Genomic DNA, 11,896 nt, shown 5'->3' on the forward strand with positions numbered 1-11,896 from the left:
TTGTCCACCAACCATAATTACAAATGCAGGGGACAGGGAACTCCATAACTTTGATTTTGTATCCTTATTCTATTGGGAACACCTGGTTTACCCTTATTCATGTGGGCTAAGCAGGGTATTCAGCCTCCACACCAAGCAGATATTACCACCTGCTTTTTTACGGGTGTTGGGATAAAAATATTAATGAATGAATCCTCACATTTTGAGATCCTCTGCTGGGAGATAACATAAAAGTTCCACTTAACAATTTCCTAATTTATTCATATTCAGTGGGTTAGCATCATTCTTTCAGAATTAGAGTTGTAATAACAACATGTAGGCAGTTAAATACTGTTTGTGTTAAATATTTCATATTTCAACCATAATATTTAAACTAAGTTATTTTTGCATTATACTGCCCACCTGATAGCACATAATAGTCCTGCTAGCAAGGTACATTTTCTGTGTATAACGATTATCCTACATAAGCCTCTTTCTTCTTTTGTAGGTACAGGCTGGTACCAGAGGTTCATTTCCCTGAGCAATTCTACGATACTTTACGTGCAACTAAGTATTTTCTGCGGTCTGACATCCTAGCTAAATACTCAGTTAACCCAGGTCGAATTGCTATTTCTGGTGATAGCGCAGGAGGAAATCTGGCTGCAGCTGTGTGCCAGCAGGTAACATCCACTGTCTGTATCTATCACAATAACAATCCATATTCCAGCAGTGCACACGGGTAGACAGATTATTTGTGCTGCATCATCACAAAGTGACAGACTAGCTTTAGAGATAGAATGGTAGTGGTCCACAGTAAAAGCCAACTGCTAAACATAAGTGAGACCTGTCAATTATTTCTAAATCAAGCAGTGCTAGAATGTCTTACTGCTTTTATAAGTTGTTATGGGCCAGATTTTAAAAGTGCACTTTATGTACCAACCTAATAATATAATAATAATAATATAAACCTTTACCCATTGTGCTAATGAATCTTTATTTGCCTACATAAGTGGCTAACTGGGCACATAAATGCATAATTCATAAATTCAGTTCCCTATTTTGTGAACAAGCAATTTTTGCATCTGCCCATCTTTGAAAATGACCTTATTTCTTTTAATACAAATGAAGGGGAAATTTTTTTTTTTTAATGAAATGGCATTTCCTCACAGGAAGACAATTTAACAGAAGAGTTAGAATTCAATTGTAGGGAAAATCTGTTTTCCCTGCTATTCATACCATATGTATTTCTAATGTGACAGACCAAGACCAGTAGGGTACAGGAGTCTGGTCCTATTGGTATCAAGGGGGGTGGGCAGGCAAAGCCCGCCCACTTCTAAAGGACCTCCCCCCAGCCTAAGGGGAGGACCCACAGGGACACCAAGCAATTCCGTGGGACAACTAATGAAAAAAACAGGATCGGGAGTGAGGTCATAAGGCTAAATGAAGGGAACCTGATGGGGACACCGAGCAGAGAACCCTGGGCAACGCCCACTGCTCCTCGAAGGCGTCAAGGGAGCCAGTGGATGCCACCCAGAGGAACTCTGCCCGGATGCGTGAACAGATGGAGGAACGGAAATAGGCCCTACAGTCGCAGGAAATCCCATCTGCCAACCTCCTCTCCCTGGTGTTGTAGATGGCTAGTTTGGCCAGGGCCAAGAGGAGGTTGATAAGGAGATCCCGCGACTTCATGGGGCCACGGATGGGGAGTGCATAGATGAACAGGTGAGGGGAAAAGTGCAACCAAAAATTGCAATAGGAGGTCCAAGAGGAGCCAGAATGGGCTGCAACCTGGCGCACTCTAAAAAAATGTGTGCCAGGGTCTCCTTCACGCCACAAAAAGGGCAGGTGTTGGGGACAGGGGTGAACTGCGCCAAATACACGCCCGTGCTCACGGCCCCGTGAAGGAGCCGCCAACTGACATCCCCGGCGGGCCTCAGGACCAGGGCAGAGTAGAAGCTGGCCCACCGGGGCTTCTCACCCTCGAGAGGTGGCAGGAGGTCCTGCCATTTGGTATCGCGACAGGACGTGAGGGTGAGTTGGTGGAGAGTGTGGAGCACGAGCGTGTACAGATGTTTCCGTGGCGCGGCCTGGAACAGAACCGGCTGCAGATTGTGCAGCCGGCTCGCAGTGAAAGAGCGAGGGGGCGAATTGGGTCCACGGGGCAGGAGCCCGATAAAAATGTCCACGGGGCCCAGAGTGGAGGGTGGGCGGAGAGTGGAGGGTGGGCGGTTGAGGTAAGCTCGAGCAGCAGGCAGTAAAGTGGCCTTCACCTCCTGAAGTACACGCCGGGGAGTATGAGATCCGGAGAGCCCCATGCGCTGAGCGAGCGTCAGGGGATCCAGCCAGTTCCCCGGTCGTAGTCCAGGAGGTCTCCGACCGTGGTGACTCCTGCCAAGACCAGCCTCTGGCGCACTGCGGGGGACTCCGCCACCTGCACATGAAGCTGGGGATTGTGTAGCAGGGGCTCCGCGAGGAGGTCGGCCCCCACGGTGGCCGTCACGGACCTGGTCGTTGAAAAGAGCTTCCAGGTCCGGAGGAGGTCTTGGTAGAAGACCGGCAGCCTGGAGAGGTCTCACGGAAGACCTCTTGGATGGAGGTAAAAGAGCTGCCAGTCGTATCGGAGCCCTCGGAAGAGGCGGAGGAAGGCGTGCGCCAATACGCTCCACGCCGGACTACCTGCGCCATACAGGAGCCTCTGCTGGGCCTGGAGGCGGAAGACATGGACCTGAGTGCATAGGCACTTCAGGCCCTGCCCCCCCTCCTCCAAGGGCAGGTGGAGAACCCCTGCAGAGACCCAGTGCATCCCTGGCCAAAAGAACTCCATAATCGCCGTCCGGAGGTTGGCCAGGAAATCCGGGGCCGGGACCAGGCTGTTAAGCCGGTACCAGAACATGGACAGGACCAATTGATTAAGCACCAGTGCCCTCCCCTGAAGGGAGAGGCAGCGGAGTAGTCTTGTCCATTTCCGGAGCCTCTCCGTCACCCTGCCCTCCAAACCATGCCAGTTCTCTGGCGGAGACGGATGCGTGGCAGAAAGGTAAACGCCAAGATAGAGCAGCGGACCCGCTCTCCACCAGATGGCCTGAAGCGTGGGTGGGAGGGAGCTCGCCTGCCACCCGTCCCCGACCACCAGGCCAGAGCTCTTGACCCAGTTGACCCGGGCGGAGGAGGCCACCAAGTACACAGCCTGGCAAGCCTCCACCCGCGCCAAGTCTCCCGGGTCCTGGACCACGAGGAGCACATCGTCAGCGTACGCCAACAGGACCAGCCGCAGCTCCAGCTCCCGAAGCACCAATCCCGTCAACCTCTTGCGGAGGAGACAGAGGAAGGGCTCAGTCGCCAGAGCGTACAGCTGGCCCGAGAGGGGGCACCCCTGCCGTACTCCCCACCCGAAGCTGACCGGCTCAGTCAGGGTCCAGTTGAGCCTGACCAGACACTCCGCAGAAGCGTACAGCACCTGGAGAAAACCCACAAACTGGGGTCCGAAGCTGAACGCTCGCAGAGTGCTCAGGAGATACCCGTGATCCACCCTGTCGAACGCCTTCTCCTGATCCAGGGACAGGAGGGCGAACAACAGACCATCCCTACATCCTAATTCCAGAAGGTCCCGGACCAGATACAAGTTATCAAAGATCGTGTGGCCCGGGACGGTGTAGGTCTGGTCTGGATGGACCACATCTGCCAGCACAGACCCTAGCTGCATCGAGATGGCCTTGGCTACGATTTTGTAGTGCGTGCTGAGGAGCGAGACGGGACGCAATTCCGTAAGTCGCGGAGGTCTCCCCTCTTCAGCAATAAGGCAAGCAAGGCTCACCTGCACGAGAGAGGGAGGACCCCGCTCTGCAAAGACTCGGCCCAGACGGTGACCAGGTCTGGGCTGAGGACGTCCCAGAACACGCGGTAGAACTCCACGGTCAGCCCATCCATGCCCGGAGATTTATTGGTGGGCATGCGACGGAGGGCTTCCGAGAACTCGGCCAGAGTGAGAGGCAGCTCTAGCCGGTCCCAGTCGCCCGTGCTGACCGTCGGGAGTCCGTTCCAGAGCACTCTGCAAGCGGCAGGATCGGTCAGATCCGGGGAGAAAAGAGTCACGTAGAAGGCCCTGGCCTTCTCGCACATCTCCGCCGGATCCATGAGGGGGGTGCCTTCCTCCGCCAGGAGGCAGGTGACGTGCTTCTTGGCCCCCCTCCTTTTCTCCAGGGCGTAGAAGAAGTGGGAGCCGCGATTCATCTCCCGAAGGAGGTGGATGCGGGATCGACCAATAGCACACCGGGCCCGATGGTCTTCAAGGGCCTGGAGCTCCTCCCACTTCTCTTGGCACGCTCCACAGAGGGATGGATCCTCGAGGCTGGCGGCCAGACGCCTCTCCAGCTCCAAGACCTCCCGCTCCAACTGCCCTATCGCCGCATCCCTCCGTCGGCTGGCGCCCCGGGTGTAGTCACGGCAGAAGAGCCGGGCACGCACCTTCCCCAGATCGCACCACTGCCGCGCCAAGGAAAAGGCACGCCTCTGCCCTCGCCAGGCCAGGCAGAACTCCCGGAAGGACGCCACGAAGCCCGCATCCTCCAGCAAACTATTATTAAAGTGCCAATAAGCCGGCCCCGGCCTCTTCGTGCAGAGAGAGGCCGTCACGGTGGCAAGGTGGTGATCCAAAAAGGGGCCGACCAAACGCTGGAGGAGTGGGCCCGTGAAAGGTGGAAACGTGACAGGTAAATATGGTCCAGCCGGGAGTGGCGTGACCGATGGGCCTCCACCCGGACGAAGGTGAACGTTGAGACGTCGTCCGGGTGGTGGTCGCGCCAGACGTCCACCAGGGAGTGGCGTTCGATGATCTCCTGGAGGAAGGAGAGCACCTGACTCCTGCGGAGACCCATCTTACAGCCCCGGGTGTTTAAAGTGGCAAGGATGATCGGCGCTATGAGGAGGGCTGAGGGGGATCCTCGCCGGCAGACACGCCCATGGCCTCCGGCAGACCGCGCAGCAATCCGTGACCTACCCCGTACGTGAGTAAAGAGTCACGGAAGACACGGACCCGCTGGTAGGCTGCGATGGCCTGCTTCCTGGTCCTCTTACCCTCCCCCATGAGGGCCCTCGCGGCCCGGAGGACCTGATGGAAATCCCCCCACCTCCGGAGCGCAAGCTGGACTTTGTTCCGGGAGCCACGGACGTCCTCAAGGAACTCCCGCAGCTCCTCCCTCAGCGCATGGGGGGGCGGGGTCACAGATCAATGACCATCCCCCAGTGGGGCCCCCATCACAGCCCCGTGGCCCACCGAGGTGGGCAGGCAGGGGGGAGACCCCCGATGTGGCGTCCGACGGGCCGACGCCACGCGACCCACCCCGCTCCCCAGTTCAACAAGGGGCGGCGGAAGGAGAACAGCAGCCCCTAGTGGGTCAGGACAAGGAAAAACTAGTGAAGCCCCCCCTGGGGGGCATTCCCAGTTGCAGCACTGGCATCACAGGAGGTGGGGGGGACAAGGACAGGGCTAACAGGAGTCGGGCAGGGATCAGGGAGAGAATCTGGGAAGGAGGTAGAGGCAGGATCCGGAGCCTCTATAGTTGAGCTGCTGGACGGTGGCTCCTCTTGGCCAGGCTCAGGGATCTGGGAAGTGGGAAGGGGACCCCTAACGATGCCGGGGTCAGCCACTGTGGCACAGGCGGCTGCCCCGGCATCCAGAGATAGATGTTCGTCAACGGGGTCCCTGCCTAGGAAGGAGGGTGAGTCCTCCACACCCAAGAGGGACACCCCCTGGGAACCGGGTCCCGGCAGCGGGGCACTGGCCGTCGCCCCAATGGGCTCAGCGGCCGTCAACAGGGTGCCATCCGCAACCGGGTTGATGGAAGAATCCAGGGGACCCTCCGGGGTGGGAGCAGAAGCAGCGGTTAGGGGAAGGGAACTCGGGGACAGGGGGACCGGGGTGAGGTCGCCCAGATCGAGGCCCGCTAGCAGAGGGTCGTCCTCCCCCTGCGTGACTGGGGTCAGACCCAGGGCCTCGATCTCCTCATAGATGGAAGGGAGATCACCATCCACCACCCCAGAGCCCTCCCCGCCAGCACCCGGGGCGAAGCCCACCTCAGCACTCACAAAGGCTTCAAGGGGGTAGGGGGCGAGAGAGGCCCCCTCAGGGGCTGCCACAGGAAGGGACCCCGGAGGAGGGGTGGTGTTACCTTCCGGTGCTACCACGGCGTCCCCAGCCGGCACCACAAAACGGGAGTCATCAGGGGGCAAGGCGGAAGGCTCGTCATCGGTGCCCCCCTTCCTGCTCTTCCGGGGGGCCTCCGAATCCGAAGGATGTAACGAGGCTTGAGCCTTCCGCTTGCCCCGCTTCCCCTGCACTAAGGACCAGCCCTCCATGGCATCATCCGGGGACTGGCTAACGGGTCGGGTTGGGAGGCAAGGGCAATGGCTCAGGGACTCGAGGAGGCAGTGGTGGGACAGCAGAAATGGGGGAGGATTCCCCCTGGGATGAGCCCTCTCCTACGTCCGGCAGTATCTCCGCCACACCCTCCTCCACGGTGGTGGACCAAGAAGGAGGAGGAGGGGCAGCTTCGGGTGCCGGGCAGCCAGGGGTACCGGCGATGACGGCCGGCGCCTTGCCGGGGCTTGGGGGTCCCGGACGCTCCTCCGTGCTGGGCCAAGGGGCAGTCCCTCCAGACGTGCCCCATCGCCCGGCAGAGGTAGCACCGGGCCTCCCCCATTGAATAATGCACCCGGTAGTGGGCTCCCTGGTAGGGGACCAGAAAGGACCCCTCGAGCGCCTCTCCGCTACGCGCTGACGGCGGCAGTTGAAGCTGCACTTGCCGGCGGAACGAGAGAACATGACGGAGGGCGGGGTCCTTGCAGCCCAAGGGGAGAGGGCTGATGATGGATATGGGGCGTCCCAGGGCAGAAAGGGCGGGCAGCAGGGCAGCATTGGGCAGGAAGGGAGGGACAGAGGTCAGGATTAAGCGGATCCCCAGGTCTTCCAATGGCTCCAGGGGGACGAACACGCCCTCCACAGCCAGGCCTGTCTTTACCGCCTCCTGGGTGGCGGCCTCCGATGCCAGGAAGAAGACCACTTTCCCGTACATTTTGGAGGCCGCCACGATGGCCGTGGGCCCCACCACCCTCGCCAACGCCCGCACGTAGGTCACCACGTGGGGCGAGGTGGGCACCAGGAGGCAACGGACGCCGTGCTTCCTGGTCAAAGTGGGAAAGGGGCCCCGGCCGCTGTAGATGGTAGCGGAAGCGGTGGTTGGAGGAGCGGCGGCAGGCGGGGGGGCCACCACCACCTGGGCGTACGCCCTGGGGGCCAGAGGAGGGACACCTGCAGAGCTGGTGTAGGGAATAGCAGGGAGGGATGCCGCAGCCGGTAGTGGGGCCGCGGAAGCGGGGGCAGTCTCCGCCATGGAGGGCCTGGCCTTTCGAGCGGGGCCCTTACCCTTCTTCCCACCCCGACCCTTCCCACTGGCTGGGGGGGCTCCTCCCGAATCAGAAGGGGCGAGGGACGTGGCAACAGCGGCGGTCTCCCCAGTACTCGCCACCGCTGGTGCCCCAGCAGGGGCAGTGGTAGGTGGATCGGCAGCGGCGGTCGAGGTAGAGGCTTGGGCAGTGGACACGGGGGCAGGTGGAGGAGGGGCAGTGGGAACATCGCGAGGGATCTCCCCCGCCGCGTCCCCCACTATAACGAGAGCGGGGAGGGGGACAAACAGCGAGGGGAGGGGAAGGAGAGGAGGCAACCACCCCTCCCCGCTAGGCTGCAGGCAGGGGAGGAGGGCATTAGAAAGGGAAGGCTAAAGGGGCGTGGGGAGCAACCAAGGACCTAGGAGTGGGAGGGCTTCAGGGCACCGACGCAGAGGGGAGTTCCAGCTCCTCTAGTTGCACTAGGGGATCAGGGGGGACAATGGCAGAGGGGGGGTGCAGTGAACAAGGGGAAACCAAATGGGGAAGGGCACAAGCGCATGGGAGGGGGCGTGGGCGCATGAGGGGAGGGACCAATCAGGGCTGGGGGAGCACAGGGTAGGGGGGGAAGGGCGAGCTGGGAACACAGTAGAGGGACCACGGGGACAGCTGCAGGGCTGGGGCAGGACTATCAGGGCTGCAGAGGGAAATGGGTGGGGCAGACAAATGTGGCAAAGGGGAGAGAGTCAGCCCAGGGGGCGGGGGGGGGGTGCGCTCACAGGCACTTGTGCCAAAAAGTCAATGGTTGGCTGCTGCTGCTGCAGGCCCAAATGATGGAAGCGGGCGTGGTGAGCCAGGCGAGCAGCTCAGTCCCAAAGGCAGGAGTCCAAAGCAGAAGGAAAACAGACAGCGGGGGTGGTGGAGGGGGCAACGATGGTGGTGGGGGCAAAGGGGGACACGGATGGACCGGGGGCAGGCTCCACGCCACACCCCCTGTGCCCCAGCAGACACAGTCCAAACCCCACCACAAGAGCACAGTTAGAAAAAGACTCAGTCCAGGAATGCCCCCTCCACAGTGGTCCTCATGCGGTCTCCAGCAGCGGGCAGTCCTCTTCTACTCCCCCTCCTCCTCCAACAGCTCCCCAGCAACAGCCACAGTAGCCCCAGCAGCACCAGGTGGTGGTGGTCTGGTGTCCAGGCAGGAGGGACCCTGCTCAGATGGTGTCCTCAGCAACAAGGGCCAGGGTCCCTCACGCCCCGCCTCTCTGGGAAGCAGGCCAGCACCCCCCCCCCCCCCGCCCAAGGGCTGTAGGTGGAGTAACAGCAGCAACCGAGGGGGGGAGGTGACTCTACTAGCCAGCCAGTAAGCAGATAGCAGAGAGAGGGGTGGGTAGTGGTGTCTAGCCCAGCCAGGGGAGCAGCAGCAAGGGCCCAGTGCCCAGCAGGAACAGCAGCAGCAGCCCTCTCCCTCCTTCCTCTACAGCAGAGCAGTCAAAGGGAGAGCTGCTACTGGCCACAGGAGAAGCAGGTATCTGTTCCCTGAGTGACCAGAGCAGGGGCTGCACTAGAGTAATCAGAAACCTGCTAGAACCAGTTAAGGCAGACAGGCTGATTAGAACACCTGCAGCCAATCAAGGCAGGCTAATCAGGGCACCTGGGTTTAAAAAGGAGCTCACTCCAGTCAGGTGGTGAGAAGCAAGAGGAGAGGAAGTGTGTGTGAGGAGCTGGGAGCAAGAGGCTCAAGGAGCTGAGAGTGAGAGGGTGTGCTGCGGAGTACAAGCATTATCAGACCAGAAGGAAGGTCCTGTGGTGAGGATAAAGAAGGTGTTTCGGAGGAGGCCATGGGGAAGTAGCCCAGGGAGTTGTAGCTGTCATGCAGCTGATACAGGAGGCACTATAGACAGCTGCAATCCACAGGGCCCTGGGCTGGAACCTGGAGTAGAGGGTGGACCCGGGTTCCCCCCCAAACCTCCCAACTCCTGATCAGACACAAGAGGAGATGATCCAGACTGTGGGGAAGATCACTGAGGTGAGCAAATCTGCCAATAAGCGCAGGACCCACCAAGGTAGAGGAGGAACTTTGTCACACTGATTTAAATTAGTCTTAATTTGATCCAATTGGAATTTTTAAGGCAGCATGGGGCCTTAATAAGGGGCAGTTACCATTAATCAATCAATAAGGGGCAGTTACCAAAGCAGGTCAGTTCTTTAGGACTAACACCCAGGAGAGCATCCCTATTTTGGAAATAGCCTGTCTTACATCATATCTACACTACCACTTATACTGGCAAAACTACGTTGCTCGGGGGCATGAAAAACACATACCCCTGAGCAATGTAAGTTTTGCCGGCATAAGTGCACAGGGCTATGTCAGCAGGAGAGCTTCTTCTGCCAACATAGCTACTGCCGTTCATTGAGGTGGTTTTATTATGTCAACAGAAGAGCTCTCTTCCCATCTGCATAGAGCTGCATCAGTACAGCTGTGCTGCTATAAGCTTGCTAGTGTAGACATGGCCTTATTCTCACTTAAACTGGTGTGAATCAGCTATGATTCCATTGAAATCACTGGTGCAAAAACAGTGTAGGTGAGAACAGAACATCGTCTAGACTGTTAAGATTCCAAACTAAGAGCAAAATTCTCTGCAGCGGAGTTACACCAGCAGAGCATTTGTCCATAAAACACCAAATGGTGGTTTCCTCTCCTCTTGTGGGGAATGAATTGTAACTCCTGTCAGTGGAACTAGTGGGATCAGACACAGCATAAGCAGTGGCTGCTTTTTTACAATCTGGATTCTGTCCTGTGTTTTTCCTACAGCTTAGTCTAGATGACAGTGTGACCAACAAACTGAAGCTGCAGGCATTAATCTATCCAGTCCTTCAGGCATTGGACTTTAACACTCCTTCATACCAGCAGAACACTGACATGCCTGTTCTTCCTCGCTTCGTCATGGTGAAGTTTTGGATAGACTATTTCAATGGTAACTACGACTTTGCCCCCTCAATGCTGATCAACAACCACACTTCCCTGGACGTGAGCCAGGCTGTTTATTTCAGAGGACATCTGAACTGGACTTCTCTCCTGCCTTCAACGTTCAAAAAGAATTACAAACCTGTGATACAACCCACAGGGAAGGCCGAAATCATCCAGGAAATACCTGCACTACTTGACATACGCGCAGCTCCATTACTAGCAGAAAAAGAAATGTTCCAGCTTCAGCCAAAGACCTACATCCTGACTTGCGAGAATGATGTCCTGAGAGATGATGGAATAATGTATGCCAAACGGTTGGAGAGTGCAGGTGTGGAGGTCACACTTGATCACTTTGATGACTGCTTTCATGGATGCATGATCTTTACTATTTGGCCTACCAATTTCTCTTCAGGACATCGTACCAGGGACAGCTACATAAAGTGGCTTGCTGAAAACCTGTGAAAAAAGTGAGTCCTCTCTAGAAGGCACAGAACAGTCAATCTAAAGCTCACTGCTTCAAAAACAAAAAAGTTGTGCACTTTTAGGCTATCTAATTTCGTTTGTTCAAGATTATGTCATAGCGCTCCCTGTTGCAAGAGGTAGCGTGCCACTAACTACTTGGTCAATAGCTGATTAGCCTTGTCCAGCATAGCAATTTGCTAAATACTTATTAAACACTGTTGTATGCAGTGTAGTTGTAGCCATGTCGGTCCCAGGATATTAGAGACACAAGGTGGGTGAGGTAGTGTCTTTCACTGGACCAACTTCTGTTGGTGAGGGAGACAAGCTATTGAGCCACACAGAGCTCTTCTTCAGCTCTGGAGGGAAAGGTACTCCCAGCATCACAGCAAAATGCAAGGTGGAAAAGATTGTTTTTCATAAATAGTTAGCACATATGCTAAGGGACCATTTGAGGCAGAGTGGCCCATTAACACCTCTGCAAAAAGGGGGGGTTAGTGAGTTACAGACTGTTGTAATAAGCCATAAATCCAGTGTCTCTGTTCAGTCCATGATTTTTAGTGTCTAGCTGAATAATGAATTTAAATTCTGACACTCAGAGTACCTTTCCCAGACCTGAAGAGCAGCTCTGTGTGATTCAAAAACTTGATTCTCTCACCGGCAGAAGTTGGTCCAATAAAAGATATTAACTCATCTACCTTGTTGCGCCATTAAAAACTAATCAGTTGTAGATTCAGATGCGACATCAGTTGCAACTATGATGAATGAACACTGCGCAGTTCTCCACAAGAAAATCAGTGTTCCTCAAACTTATTCTTATTGGTCAAATGTTTCAAGGTTGGGTACATAACATTAAGTACCAAGGCCACAATTTTCAGTTAACAGTTTTTTGGTTTTAGGTACTTAAATAAGGGGAGCCTGATTTTCAGAGGTGCTGAGTATTTAAAAATCCCACAGAAGTCAAGGGAAGCTGTGGTTCTCACTAACTTTGAAAATCAGGCCACTTATTTAAGTGCTTAAATATGGATTTATGTGCTGGCCTTTAGGCACACAGATTTACAGTTTTTTGGTTTTTGGTTTTTTAAGCAGTTCCAACTTCAAGGCATT

The 11,896-nt window shown here is 56.1% G+C and overlaps 1 protein-coding gene across 2 annotated transcripts in view; it reads left to right on the forward strand.

The window, feature by feature from the left end:
• Positions 1 to 11,078, forward strand: part of NCEH1 (neutral cholesterol ester hydrolase 1) — a 33,214-nt gene extending 22,136 nt beyond the window's left edge. For both annotated transcript variants that reach the window (XM_030575140.1, XM_030575139.1), the window contains 2 exons: positions 488 to 659; positions 10,175 to 11,078. In XM_030575140.1, coding sequence (XP_030431000.1) covers positions 488 to 659; positions 10,175 to 10,792 — 790 coding nt within the window. In that variant the 3' untranslated portion in view covers positions 10,793 to 11,078. The remainder of the gene's footprint in view (positions 1 to 487; positions 660 to 10,174) is intronic.
• Positions 11,079 to 11,896: the final 818 nt, after the last annotated feature.

The sequence above is a fragment of the Gopherus evgoodei genome, chromosome 9, assembly GCF_007399415.2.
Source record: "Gopherus evgoodei ecotype Sinaloan lineage chromosome 9, rGopEvg1_v1.p, whole genome shotgun sequence".
Lineage (NCBI taxonomy): Eukaryota > Metazoa > Chordata > Testudines > Testudinidae > Gopherus > Gopherus evgoodei.